The 13415-nt window shown below is 47.2% G+C and overlaps 4 protein-coding genes across 4 annotated transcripts in view; 3 read left to right on the top strand and 1 right to left on the bottom strand.

Annotated features, from left to right (window-relative positions):
- The first annotated feature begins 7166 nt into the window (after nucleotides 1-7166).
- RPL38 (60S ribosomal protein eL38) lies at nucleotides 7167-7959 on the top strand. The gene is made up of 2 exons (XM_018853684.1): nucleotides 7167-7219; nucleotides 7627-7959. The coding sequence occupies exons 1-2, from the start codon at nucleotides 7214-7216 to the stop codon at nucleotides 7858-7860; spliced, it is 240 nt and encodes a 79-aa protein (XP_018713633.1). The 5' UTR covers nucleotides 7167-7213; the 3' UTR covers nucleotides 7861-7959.
- Nucleotides 7960-8058: 99 nt separating this feature from the next.
- Nucleotides 8059-9222, bottom strand: METBIDRAFT_9454 (transcription factor IIF subunit; the record flags this gene model as incomplete). Its single annotated transcript, XM_018859394.1, has 1 exon — nucleotides 8059-9222. The coding sequence occupies one exon, from the start codon at nucleotides 9220-9222 to the stop codon at nucleotides 8059-8061; it is 1164 nt and encodes a 387-aa protein (XP_018713632.1).
- A 1118-nt stretch (nucleotides 9223-10340) lies between these two features.
- METBIDRAFT_100945 (uncharacterized protein) lies at nucleotides 10341-10764 on the top strand. Its single transcript, XM_018853682.1, has one exon. The coding sequence runs from the start codon at nucleotides 10450-10452 to the stop codon at nucleotides 10708-10710; it is 261 nt and encodes an 86-aa protein (XP_018713631.1). The 5' UTR covers nucleotides 10341-10449; the 3' UTR covers nucleotides 10711-10764.
- Nucleotides 10765-11754: 990 nt separating this feature from the next.
- Nucleotides 11755-13415, top strand: part of METBIDRAFT_29681 (arginyltransferase) — a 2522-nt gene continuing 861 nt past the window's right edge. Inside the window, exon 1 of the mRNA XM_018855457.1 lies at nucleotides 11755-13099. Within this exon, the coding sequence (XP_018713630.1) occupies nucleotides 11987-13099 (1113 nt within the window). The 5' untranslated portion in view covers nucleotides 11755-11986. The remainder of the gene's footprint in view (nucleotides 13100-13415) is intronic.

Raw genomic sequence — 13415 nt, 5'->3', positions numbered from 1 at the left:
CTAGTATTTCAAAGATTGCTGGTTTTCTGGGAGTCTAGTACTTTGAATACTGCTAGTATTCAGGAGAGTCTAGTATTCTAAAGAGTGCTAGTATTTTAGTGAGTGCTATGATTTCGAGAGTCTAGGATTTTGATAGTCTGGGATTTTGGAGTCTGGGATTTTGAAAAGTGCTAGTATTTCAAAGATTGCTGGTTTTCTGGGAGTCTAGTATTTTGAATACTGCTAGTATTCAGGAGAGTCTAGTATTCAGGAGAGTCTAGTATTCTAAAGAGTGCTAGTATTTTAGTGAGTGCTATGATTTCGAGAGTCTAGGATTTTAAAAGTCTAGGACTTGAGAGTCTAGGACTTTGAGAGTCTAGGATTCGGAGAGTAGCATCGAAGGGCAAATTAAGACATCGGTATGAACGGGCACTTTTGCAGTGAGATCTGCGCAGATTAATGGCCCTATAGACACGCCAGCTCTAGAAGTCTCCGAGCCATCCCTATTTCGACAAGTCACACCATCAATTCTCCCCTTCCATCACTCAAATCTTCACATAATATCAGCGACAATAAAAACACATGGACGCTTGCAATACTAAGATGTGATATCAGACACCAGGGTATAGTATGACCTAGAATAGGTGTTTCCTCTTTCGCGCACGTTGACACTAATCCTGCAAGGCGCCAGCAATTATATATTTCTGCGCTCTTCTCGTCATAGCCTTGGCAGATGTGAGGGTTCGCTCCATGAAAGTTAAGTTGGAGGGCGGCGAGTTGATCTTTGATGCAACTAACATGAACCCTCACGTGTGACTAGAATGCCTGCGAACAGACATCCGAGAAATCAAGGGCAAGACGAAAGATGCATGTCAAGTCATTACTATAAAAACAGGATAGCGGGTGTTGCCCGTATCAACCAAGAACGTAATCGACACAGTGTGCTGGTGTTTTGAGTACTAGTACAGAACACAGTGAACACAGTAAGCTTGTATTTTAATACAGGTCATCACATGGAACATACGCTAGTGGTGATCGTCAAAGTATAGATCTTAGCGTTCGGACCCTAGTATCAGTTTTTGCCGATGATCCCCGAAAGCACCTACTCCGTCTATGCACGCTTGTTGTGGGTGCCGTCAGATATCATGTTGAAGCCCGAATGAAATGTCGTCCAACATCCACAACTTTTCCCCTTTGATCCAACTAATCTAAATACCAGAATCGCCGCCCATATTATTTCAAACTTGTGATAATATAGGGCATGAACACGTATGTCTTCCCCGGGTCCCTCACAGTTATTATGCAACTCGACATAGATGTCGATCCGCGAATCGACAGCCTGATTTCGCAGCCATACTTTGTTAGGCCGCCGACTGCAAAAAGTCACTTTTCCTATATAAACAAGTGTTCGCTCCACCTCTTGCAAACTCTCGTCCATCACTCCCTTCTTCACGAACATACGCTCCATCATGATTGCACAAGTGATTTTTTGCTTCAGACTCATCAATTGCGTTTCGGAAATCGCCGCGCTCTGCCTCACAGGCTATTTTCTTGTCGTGCTCCTTATTGAACTCTCGGTCCAGGCAGAATCTGCCACCATGGACTTGAGCGCTGTTCAAATCGAAGAATACTACTCTGGCCCCTTTGGGGCTGAACCTGAGATTCAGACTCTTGGTGGGGACACTAATACTGATTTCATCTCTATTCAAATTGCTGCTGCCTCTGCTTCCTTTCATCCCAGATATTCAAAGGCCACAGAAACAGACTGCTCTCCTGCCTTCTCTCCATCAAGCGACGGTAGCTTTTTGGAATTTTCCGACGGGAAAACTGGTGCTTCTTCCGTTCTTTCTTTCATTTCAGACTCAAAGCTTGGCTCCTTGGCTGGTGGTATCTTTATGAAGCCAGCCGTAGTTGTAGACTGCACTGAGACTGATGAGATCAAAAGAACGCAAGGAAACTTGTTCCCGGACAACAATTCTATTTTCAGTGGGGAACTTGAGATCCCCAAAGTGGAAGCCATTGCTCTGCTGCCTGCCGCTAACCCAGATATTGACATGGAGTCTGGGTGGCAAGTTCAGGGGAGAAAGCGCAGGAATTCTCGCAAAAGAGCTGGCACAAAAGTAAAGACAGTTTCTGGGACTAAGGCAACTGTTTTCGAAAAGAAACTCGCCAGTGATCCAGAATCCGCTGCCCCTGGCTCTCCTTTTTCTAATAATCCTTTTCTGGTTTTGGCTGACATCGATGAGAATGACTATCAGGAATCACGCCCAAGCAGACAATACAAGAAAGTTCCTGGAAAGCTCGAGCTCTCTTCTCTTGGAAACGTGATTTCTGGCATTTCTCGGGCTATGGACTTGACTATGGGAAACGACGAGGTGCTGAACCTGAATGCAGTCAGCAATGGTATGGACATGGCTTTCGAATCTATTGATGAGAAAAATCTGGGACTCAGCCAAGAAAACACTCAGGATTCGCTCCAAGAATCTCCCCAAGACGCGGGAGAGAATATGGGCTCCAAACATGTCGGGACTACCGTTGAAATGTCTGATATTTTGGTATCTAATATTTTGGTATCTAATATTTCTGATGATGGTTGGAGAGTTCAAGGCAGGAAACGCAAAAATTCCCGGAAAAGACCTGAACGGAGCGTTAACATGGCGACAACAATGGAATCAATCCTGACTGATCAGAAGGGTTCCTTGGGGTCAAACCCGTCGATGAAACAGCGCTCCTCTGATTTTAATCTTTTCCTGATGTTGGCCGAAATATGCGAAGAAGATTATCAAAAAGCGCCACCAAGAAGGCATTTATGTCTCAAAACCTGAGACAATCGCTGGCCATTGGGTCAATGGACAGCGCCGTGGTACTAATTTGATAGCCACATCGCTCGTAGACTGATGAACAACGGTTGAAACAGGCCGCAATTTCTATTTGTTTTGAAAACAAAAAAATCAAAGGAAAAAAATCAAAAAAAAAATCAAAAAAGTCAAAAAATATCAAAAAAAAAATCAAAAAATACATCGGTGTGGTCTTCGCCTCTTCGATATTTTCTCCACTCGTAAGATATATAGGAATAAACAGAACTCTACATTTACAAATCACTAACAAGTCTTGATGCTGGATCATAATCAATACGGAGCCCTTCTCATATTCATAAAGTTTGCAAGTGTTGTTCCATAATAATAAGTTGTATTGATAGTCTTTTTGTGTATGAGTTTCCGTCTTCGATTTGAGTAGAAGGCAGATTTAGTGCTGCGAAGCGTAGATCTTTTGAGTTCAAGTAAACCTTCGGAGATCAGGGAAACAGCATTTGAAAATGCAGAGAAAGCTTTGGCCAAATTGAAAATAGTACTTGTTTGATTTTCGTAAACGATTCTCTCATATTGTGGACTTGAAAGAGCATACCAAGCGTAGCAGAGTTCTCGCCCTCAGTAACTTTATTTCACAATCGGATGATTTGTATTTCTTCCTGAAAGCCTGCTTCAATATAACTGTTTTCAACGGATACAATAATTGGAAACATCCCTGGTCGAAACCAACTTTTCTATCAGCTAAAGATTCGTGAATTTGGCACTCTTGAACATTTGATTATGCGCGCTATCTTCGTGATGTCGTACTGATGGATTATTTTATCATAAGATCAACGCTTCATTAGAGCGTTTCCAAACTCAAACGGCCCGCAGTCAAATCATTTGAATATTAGTTCTGAAACCAGCTCGTAGATTTGAATACCTAAACACCGGCTAATTCAAGTATTTAGTGCAGAGAGCAAGTACATCAAATAAAGTCTTTTGTTTAAACATTGCATCTGTACACATTCAGATACTTGATTTCAGAACCTTCCCAAAGAAAAAAGACTATTGAAAACCAACAAATTATCGCATTGTCCCTATTTGCATTAACCACTTCAAAGTTGAATCATCTTTTAATTTCAACATAACCTTACCAATGTAACATGATTGCACCACTAATACCCAATCTACATAAGTATTTGGAGTTTGGCGATGAGCAGGGTCTATGCTTAGCAGGGGTTGATACAGCTCAATCATTCCCCATTGTTTCAGCCCCTAATTATACTGATTTTTGGCTCGATCTCTTTCGTTTTTTATGGTGTAAAACTATATGGTGGTAGGCATGAAACGTACATAAGTTCAATTAACTGGCTTTGTCTGACATCTTGCACAGCTCAAATAAAATCTTGGGTGCGTCTTTTGCCCACATATCTGAGCAAATTGAACACTTCTTGTTTTTTCTTTAGGGCTGACGATCTCAATCTCATATGTCCTACTGACTTTCATAGGTACAATGAAAAGTCGACCTTTATATTGCGGATGAACTGGAAACCAAATTTTTGTTCTTTTCACTCACTCAGACTATTGACGTAACGTAATCTTGAATTTGAGTGGCTGAATATTGCTGAGGTCAGCAATTATCTAGCAAATAACTTGCAGATTGCCTTTGAATTTCACGAATGGCTAGCAAAATGCTAAAGTACGCTGCCTTTAGTTATTTGGCTTCTATTTCTTCTAATTAGCTTTAGTTTCATTACCTGAAAAATGGTGTTTTTCAGAACTTTATGCCAATGCTCAGGCCCCAGAAAAAGGAACGCAAACCTTTTCAACCTTGCTTTCAACTGCGCTTTCTTGACTTTTTATTTGCGTCTATGGTTGAGCTCCCCCAAAGACTTGCTGCTCAATTAACTTAATAAAAGCTCTCGCCTTCCAGAGGAGCTTTTAGAAGAATAGGCAGTTTTGCGGATTGTTCAAAGGACTCGAGTACAGGAGCAAGTTTGAAAAAGAAACTGGATATCATTTACTGCTAGGTAGTCTTATAAAGTAATGAAGCCCATTACATTTGGGGTTCCGGGTGTCCACTTTTCTTGCGCCTATAGTATCAGGATTTTGCAAACAACATGCCACACACTGTTTACAGGGAAAATTCCTCTATAAGACCCAAACCCAAGATGGATGTGTAGTATTTTCGTAGGTACGGTTTTCTCTGACTAAGACACACTGACAGTGCTCGCGTCTTCGCCGGTCTCTGACTGGCACACACATGTATCCATGAAGAATGTCTTCAGACAATAAAGGAGCTCGGGTCCTAGCGGCAGTCGTCCGCGAAGTTTATTTCCAGTGATCCCCTCAATGACACACTCCAAGGAGGGAGCGGCACCAGACACAGACACGGGTTCGAGGGCCGTTGAGCCAAGAGCACGTGTCGCCAGGGCTACACGCGGCCGCATGAAGAGACAGTCTAGGATTTTGGAGTCTAGTATTTTGAAGAGTGCTAGTAGTTTAAAGAGTGTTAGTATTCTGAAGAGTGCTGATGTTCTCGAAAGTGCTAATATTCTGGCGAGCTTGATCTTCTGGAGAGTGCTAGTATTTTAAAGAGTGTTAGTATTTTAGTGCATTGGTGAGTGCTGGTAATTTTAAAGAGTGCTGGTATTTTGTGGTATACCTTTATCACTCTTATGTAATTCATTATATAAGATATAAGAAGCTTTAAGATATTTGAGTGTTACTTCTAATATACGTTTATCACCTATCGTTTCAGAAATACGATTCATAATATGTTCGTGAGGTAGAAGATCAAAACATTTTGTTATATTTGCTTGCACGACTCAGTTATAGCGAATACCAATTCAGTAGATATCTCCAAGAGCAGTTCTAGGTGATCTTTTTGGTCTACAACAATGAGAATGTTCTGAAAACGTTGGTTCTCAGATTAACTCTATCAGCATTTTCAATGCTTTATGTACGAATTAATCCCTTGGCGATACCACTGTTAGCTGTCTTAGATTATCTGAATTAGCTTTGGGTATCATAGATGCCCTGCCTGGTTCAAAATTGAATTTACCTTTTTAGGTTCAAGAGCTAGATTTACAAAAAAGACCTAAAGTTTCTTTACTTATACCTTTTGTTATATTACCAGATTTACTTTTGGTTCACGTATGATGTATGATCTTTGGATTCTGGAGTGTCTAGGAGTTTAGAGAGTGCTAGTATTCTGAAGAGTTTAGTTTCTCGCGAGTCTAGAATTTGAGAGTCTTGGGTTTTGGAGTCTAGGATTTTGAGAATCTAGGATTTTAAAGATTGCTGGTTTTCCTGGAGTCTAGTATTTTGAATACTGCTAGTATTCTGGAGAGTCTAATAATTTTGAAGAGTGCTGGTGTTTCAGTGAGTGCTAGTATACTGGCGAGTGCTAGTATTCTCGAGAGTCTAGGATTTTGAGAGTCTAGGAATTTGGAGAGTCAAGGAGTTTGGAGTCGGGGAGTTTGGAGTCTGGGATTTTGGAGAGTCTGGGATTTTGAAAAGTGCTAGTATTTCAAAGATTGCTGGTTTTCTTGGAGTCTAGTATTTCGAATACTGCTAGTATTCTGGAGAGTCTAATAATTTTAAAGAGTGCTGGTGTTTCAGTGAGTGCTAGTAGTTTAAAGAGTCTAGTATCCTCGAGAGTCTAGTATTATATAGAGTGCTAGTATTCTGGTGAACCTAGTATTTTGAGTTCTGGTGCACAGCTCTCACCTCTGATGAATGCCCCACTATAGGGCCCTACTTAATATGCAATCTGTATTGCAAATGCCCTATCCGAAATACACGCCTGCTTCCATCGGCATCTTCAAAAGCCTTGACATAAAGCAAAACACCGTGCGCCTCAAACACAAACATGCGGTGTTCTGCTTCGTTTCGACACGGCCGTTCTACTGGCGAGGCGTAGACTCAATGCCCGGCCGCGTATCTATCATTTCCTGCCAGCTCAAAGCGTGCGACAATGTAGAGCACCTTGGCTAGCCATATGTGTATAATTTTCATGTCATATTCAACACACCTTAGATCATATTAAAGTACTGATCTCTGGAAAAGCTAATTTGGGCTTCTGTATGTTCACAAAACTGCCTGTGTTGATCGGAGCCACGCCATTGGGGGCTACTATATTGAGAGTGCGTCGTCGCTAATAAAGCCCCACGAAAACTACCGCCCCAAACGCAGATTTGACTGGAATTTGAAATTTGGCCCCTCTAATCATAAGGATTAGGTCCACAGCATGTACCATTGGCATTGGATTGGTGTCGAAACAGCAGCCCAGCAGGGCTTCGTCACGTGACGAGGGCTCGTACCCTAAACGCATCGCCCGTACAGGCCCGCGGTGTCTGGAGGTGCACCGCACGCGGAAAAAATACATCGAAAATTTATCTACCAATATTTTTTTCAAGGAACCATATCCACACAACACAATGGCTGTATGTATAAGACTTGAAGACTCGCAGAGTTAAAGACGAATGCTGTGAGATCAAAACGAGATGGATGAATGTTGGGATGCCGTGTACTGTTGATTGTTACTCCAGGCCGTGTTCATGGAATTAGGCGATTAGCATGGACTTGCTTTTTCCACTAATTCAAGAAGCTTGTTAAACCATTTTCTTCATCGCCCTGTACTTCACCATTGCGATCCTGGATTGTTATTTGGATACGGAAAATGGAAACAGTACGGGGCTTCATCCGCTCGACACCGTATACGAATCCATTATCTAGATAGTGGACCGTGATGCCAGATGAAACCAATTTCCATGTAAACACAAGTGGAATCTCTCACTAGGCACAGCGTTGTCTCGAAAACCCGACCCCACACATATGCTAACATTTACAGAGAGAGATCAAGGACATCAAGGAATTCGTTGAATTGGCTAGAAGAGCTGACATCACCTCTGCTACCGTCAAGGTCAACAAGAAGGTCAACCCAAAGGGTAAGACCTTCAAGCAAACCAAGTTCAAGGTCAGAGGCTCCAGATACCAATACACCTTGGTTGTCAACGACACCGCCAAGGCCAAGAAGTTGCAGCAATCCTTGCCTCCTTCCTTGGAGATCAAGACTGTTGCTTAAATCAACAACTACTACTCTAATAAACGCATTTGGTAAAAATCGATTTTTGCATGTAGCCAGGGCCGCAAGCCCCCAGCTGTAAAGCGGCCCCGAGGAAAATCCGATGGTGCACGGCTGGCCGTGTCGAGCTGTATGGGCACCCCTCCCAAAGCTAGTTCCCGGGTGCTGTGCTCTATGTAGCGGGGTCCTCGCCACGCACTATATGATATCCTCCATGTCGTCGTCGTCGTCGTCCTTCTCGTCCTCGGCCTCGTTGGTGGCAACCTGGCCGAGCCGTGCGGCGCGCTCCGCGTCGCGCAACCGCTTGTACTCGGGCTTCAAGTTGTACTTGGAGGTGTAGGGCCCCTTCTTGATGAGGTTGGCAATGGACTCGAGCGACTCCTTCAAGTAGGTCTCCGGCTGGCGCGTGCGCTCCTTGAGCCCCTTCATGGACCAGTACTCGTACTCCTCGAAGAGACGGAAAAGCAAGTCCAACAAGTCCTTCTTGGGCATGCGGATGGCGCGGCCCTCGGCCTTGCTCTTGGGGGTCGTGGACTTGAGGAACACGGACGTGCTCTTGCCCGTGAGCGACGGCCCGGCCTGCGACTGCACCACGCCCGGGATGTCGGTCAAAAACGTGACCTTGGGCCGCTCCTTCTCCTGGCCAATGTGCTGGCGCCTGCTGAGCATCTGAGAGTACTTGGAGTCGCCCCTCAGCGGCACGACCTGGCAGTCGTGCACGATTTTGCCCGCAAGGCTCGTCTTCTTGGGGATGGTGCGCACAAAGGGCACGTACTTGCGGTCCTCGGAGCCGTTCTTCTGCACGCGGAAGAACTTGCCCGGCGTTTTCTGCACGCCGTTCTTCTCCAAGTCCGGGAGCGCCGGCGCGGCCGGCATGTCGCCCATCTCCGTGCGCTCCTGCTGGAAGCGCCGCAAGTTCTGCTCGCTGAACACGTACGAGTTCTTGACCTGTGTGTTCAAGATCGAGAGGTTGTACTCCAGGGGGTACTCGTCGGACCGCTCGCGCTCGTCCAACACGAGCTTGACCTCGAGTTTCTTGCGGCCTGCTGCGGCCGCCGGGTTCTGCCGGATCTTGACCTCGCCCAACTGCTGCCCGTGGAGGTTGGCCCGGTCCGTCCACCGGTCGGCCAAGTACCGGGGCAACTTGACCAACCAGACCTTCTGCGCGCCGCGGCCGAGGTTCATGTCGAGCGACTCATTTTCCTCGAGGTAGTCCTCTGGGTCCAGGAGAAGCGCATGGTCGGCGGCCGCGGCCTCCTCGTCGTCTTCCTTTTTGATGTCGATGCCTGGCCCGGAGGCGCCGGGCTGCTCGGGCTTGACGGCCGGGCCGGCGGCGGGTTTAGTGGGGCTGGCGGTGCTCATGGACTGGTGGGGTCACGTGGGGATGTGCGGGGAATACGGCTTGTGAAGTGGTTGGACGACTTGGAGAAAGCGGGCAACGGCGGACAAGGAACAATGGCCCTGGGCCCGGTTTGTATGGGGCCGCCGCGCGGATGCACGGGTGCACGGGCCGGGGCTTGGGGCCGGCTGGGCCTGCCTGGGGTGGCGGGATCGGGGAGGCTTTTGGGAAATTTAAGGGGGTGTTGGGGAATTTGGCAAGGCATGTGGGCCCCGGGCCTGTTCTGGGTGGCGGTGCTTTTGTAAAGACTCGGATGGGTTGTTTTGGGGTGGCCTCTAATCACTGGACTTGGAACCAGTGGGGCTGCGCGGCCGGCCCTGGGCCAATTCTGGGGCCAATTCTGGGGCCAATTCTGAGGCCAGTTCTGGGGCCAGTTCTGGCCGCAAGCCGACCGCCCAAAATACACGTGTCGACGCTGCCAAGTAGTCCAATTTGAAGCTCCCATGACCTTAGTACCCAATGATGTCCGGCAATATAATCCCGGCAGAAATTTCCAAACAACTAGTATCGAACGCTCCTTGTCTATGTTAGCCCTTTTTTACCTGAGTAGTTGCCATCATTTGGTTGTCCCTGGGGATAGCAATCAGAACAGCCCATACCCGAACCACCACACGAAGCACCAGCCTAGAAATTTCATCTTAATGTTCATGCCTGCGGCGTGGAGCTACTAAATCTTGCTGAAAACGGGAAGACTGCCTGGAAGGGGCCGGAAGTCCCCGACAACAGGGCCACCAGTAGATAGCTTTGTATGCGAGTAAGCCCCATAGGAATCCCCACCCACCAGAGGTTTCCTAGATCATTGGCGCATTCGCTTCACGTGAAAAAGTAGCCAAATTCCTCGAACCCACCCATTTGTTTCTCGACCCCTGACGCCAGACTAGACCTCAAGACTTTGATCGCGATATAGCAGTAGATAAATAGCCGCGTCCATCTATAAGCTGCCTGGAATATATAGCTGGGTGTCAGTGACATCAAAAGCCGCCAGCCTCTTATCCGGCAATGGGCGGGCTAAGTGTGGTTCTTGTCTCCGACCCAAATCAAGAGAACGCAGACGGCAGATTCTAGCGCTGGCGAGCTTGCCGCTCAATGTTCACGTGCATGGCTTAATGGTTCAGCAGCCGAAAAGCTGCCATTATTTCCAAGAGAAAATATTTAGATATTTGTAGATAAATTACCAGTACCCGGGCCCCATGCAACGAGACTGCCTTATATCACGTGTCGCATCCTCAAACATAGGCCCAGCAGATTCCGACTCCTCACCAAAAAAGCCAAAACAAAATACAAACCGAGATACCAAAACACCGAAATATCAAAACAATAAAACAAATTACCAAGTTACCAAAACAAAAAACAAAAATATCAAAATACCAAAATACCGGAACACCAAGACACCAGAACACCAAGATACCAGAACACCAAAATACCGAAACACCAAAACACCGAAATATTAACACAATAAATAAAATACCAACTTAACAAAACAAAATACCAAAATATTAAAATACCAAAATAAAATACTAAAATACTAAAATACCAAAATACCAAAGCACCAAAAACTCTTAGACGAAACACCCACCTTTTACACTCTGGACCGCTAAACAGAAAAGGGTTTGTTCCTTGTTGAGTATTGCTTGGTCCGTCTCATCTCGCAGTACGTGAGATCCCTCCAGTCCTCGTGCGACGCGGTGGAAATGGGTGCAAATTCTTAACAAGTAGAATTTTAAAAACCAATAAATTACTATCGAGTGGATTGATAGCGTTGCCATCAAAATACCCCTGACTCATAAGATTCAAGACTCTTATTCTTCATGTAGCTACATAATTTGAATTGTAATTCATTGTGTCTGCCAGGGACAGCAAACTGGTCGCCTTCAACAAAAAACCCAAGTGCACGCTTGTTTTGCCCGTAAATGAAAAGCCAAGCGCTGAAAATAGACTGTTCTGGAACATGCCCCATCGGCACAGAAACAGCCTACTTCGCTGGTCCGAAACAACAGGCCCGGTGCAGTGGCCCCGGGTCGCTCCATAGTACAGGCACCTTTGAATTGCCGGGTGCTCCTCCAAAAGTTGGGGTTCACCGAGCAAATCCGAAGAGCTTACGAAACGGGCGCAAAGATTGGAGTGAATTTCTACAACAAGATTTGCTCCTATAAATATTTTTGTCCCGGCATTCATCCAACAACGGAAGCCGGGTTCAAGTCGCCTTGAACCAGCAATACGGCCATGGCGAGAAACCACATTCGCGTGAACACAGAATATGGGCACCGAAGGAAGAAGTCAACTCCAGGTGACCGCCTCAGAAAATGGCAACTTAAACCATCAACCAGCCACAAACCCACAGAAAAAACCCACAAAAAGAACCCACAAAAAGAACCCACAAAAAAAAACCCACAAACCAAAGCCAGCAGTCCCAGCCCGGGCCACTGCACCTATCTAGCATGGCCCTCAGTGCGCGCTGCTGAAGCTTCCTAATAAAACAGTATTCACCTATCGAGCCGTGGTCTTCAGCTCACAAACGCAAGAATTCCATGTCATAAGAAAGCCCGCGGCAGTTAAAGCCACCACACCTGCCCAACAGCTTTTCATGGTACGTGCCCAAATCTCCAGGCAGATCCGCCCTTTGATGTCGTGCCCCACACGTTCCTGGTGACGGCACCTCACCTACTCCAGCCCAGCACCACCATATCCATGTGGACATCAGCACACAAAATACACTACACATAAAAGATGGTGCTTGAAAGACGCGAGCCGCTCGTCATCACGCGGCCCTACTACTTGGAGAGTTCCGACTGCGGCTACTGCCACTGCAAGCCAAAGGCCGTTTCGCCAGCAAAGAAGACATATCCGGCCGAAACCAACATTCCCCCGGCGCCGACCCACGTGACCATCGGCTGCAAGGTCGAGCAGATGTCTTGTGCCGACTACGACGACTTCATCAACCTCGGATTCCGCCGCCTGGGCGACTTTTTGTACAAGGGAGACATGCTCCGGGGGTGCTGCCGCATGTACACTATCCGGACGCAGTTGGCGCAGATGGCCCTCTCGAAGGAACACCGGCAGGTCGTGAACCGGTTCAAAAGAGCCATTGGGGAAAAACCCGGCGGGAAGGCCGGGCACGTGACCAACGCCCGCTTCTCGTTGGCTTCGCTCATAGAGGCCGAGCAGCAGTCGACCAGATTCTGCACTCGCTTCGAGCCTGCCACGTTCAGCGAGGAGAAGTTCGCCTTGTACAAGCGCTACCAGACCGTGGTGCACCACGACAAGCCGGAAAAGGTCACCAAGGCTCTGTTCACGGACTTTCTCTGCAAGTCCCCGTTTTTGGACCACGAGGCCGAGGGCCACGCTGCCCAGTGGCGCGAGCTCAACACGTGGGTGGCCAGCTGGAAGGCCGGCAAGGCCGCTCACGTGACGCGCTTGGGCCCGACGCACGAGTGCTACTATTTGGACGGGAAGCTCATTGCCGTTTCCGTGTTGGACTTTCTTCCCAGCGGCGTTTCGTCCGTGTACTTGATCTGGGACCCCGACCACGCCCACTTGTCTCTAGGCACGCTTCTGGGGGTGCGTGAGGTGCAGATGTGCCACGAGCTCAACCTCGGCTACTATTACTTGGGCTACTATATGGAAGACTGCACCAAAATGCGGTACAAGAAGAAGTTTGGGGGCGAGCTTTTGGACGTGTGCAACGAGACGTTTGTGCCTTTGGAGAAGGTGCGTCCCATGATGGCCGACGACGGGTTCTGGGTCATAACCGAGGATGGGCACGAGGAGGATGAGAGTGGCGAGGAGAGCGAGGTTGAAAGTGGAGAGGAGAGCGAGGTTGAAAGTGGCGAGGGGAGCGAGGTTGAGAGGAGCGAGGTTGAAAAGAAGAGCGAGGTTGGAAGTGGAAAGGAGAGCGAGGTCCAGGGTGTTTGCCGTATCACCAATCAATCTGAAAACGCAAACAAGAAAGACGGAAGAAGCAAAGACAACAAGTCCGGCGAGGACACGGCACCTACCCAACAACGACAAGATTGCAAAACAGGGTGCGGCAAAATCTGCTGCGGCAAATCCAAACCGGGGCCTGAGGACACCACGGAATCCGAGCTGGACGAGGGCGAACATGAACTCACGTTGTCGGGCCTGCCCGGTGCCTGGAGACATAATATCGTGGATGTTT

The sequence above is a fragment of the Metschnikowia bicuspidata genome (genome assembly GCF_001664035.1).
Source record: "Metschnikowia bicuspidata var. bicuspidata NRRL YB-4993 chromosome Unknown METBIscaffold_1, whole genome shotgun sequence".
Lineage (NCBI taxonomy): Eukaryota > Fungi > Ascomycota > Pichiomycetes > Serinales > Metschnikowiaceae > Metschnikowia > Metschnikowia bicuspidata.
Note: the sequence above shows the minus strand (reverse complement) of the source record. Positions and strands in the feature narration are given on the sequence as shown.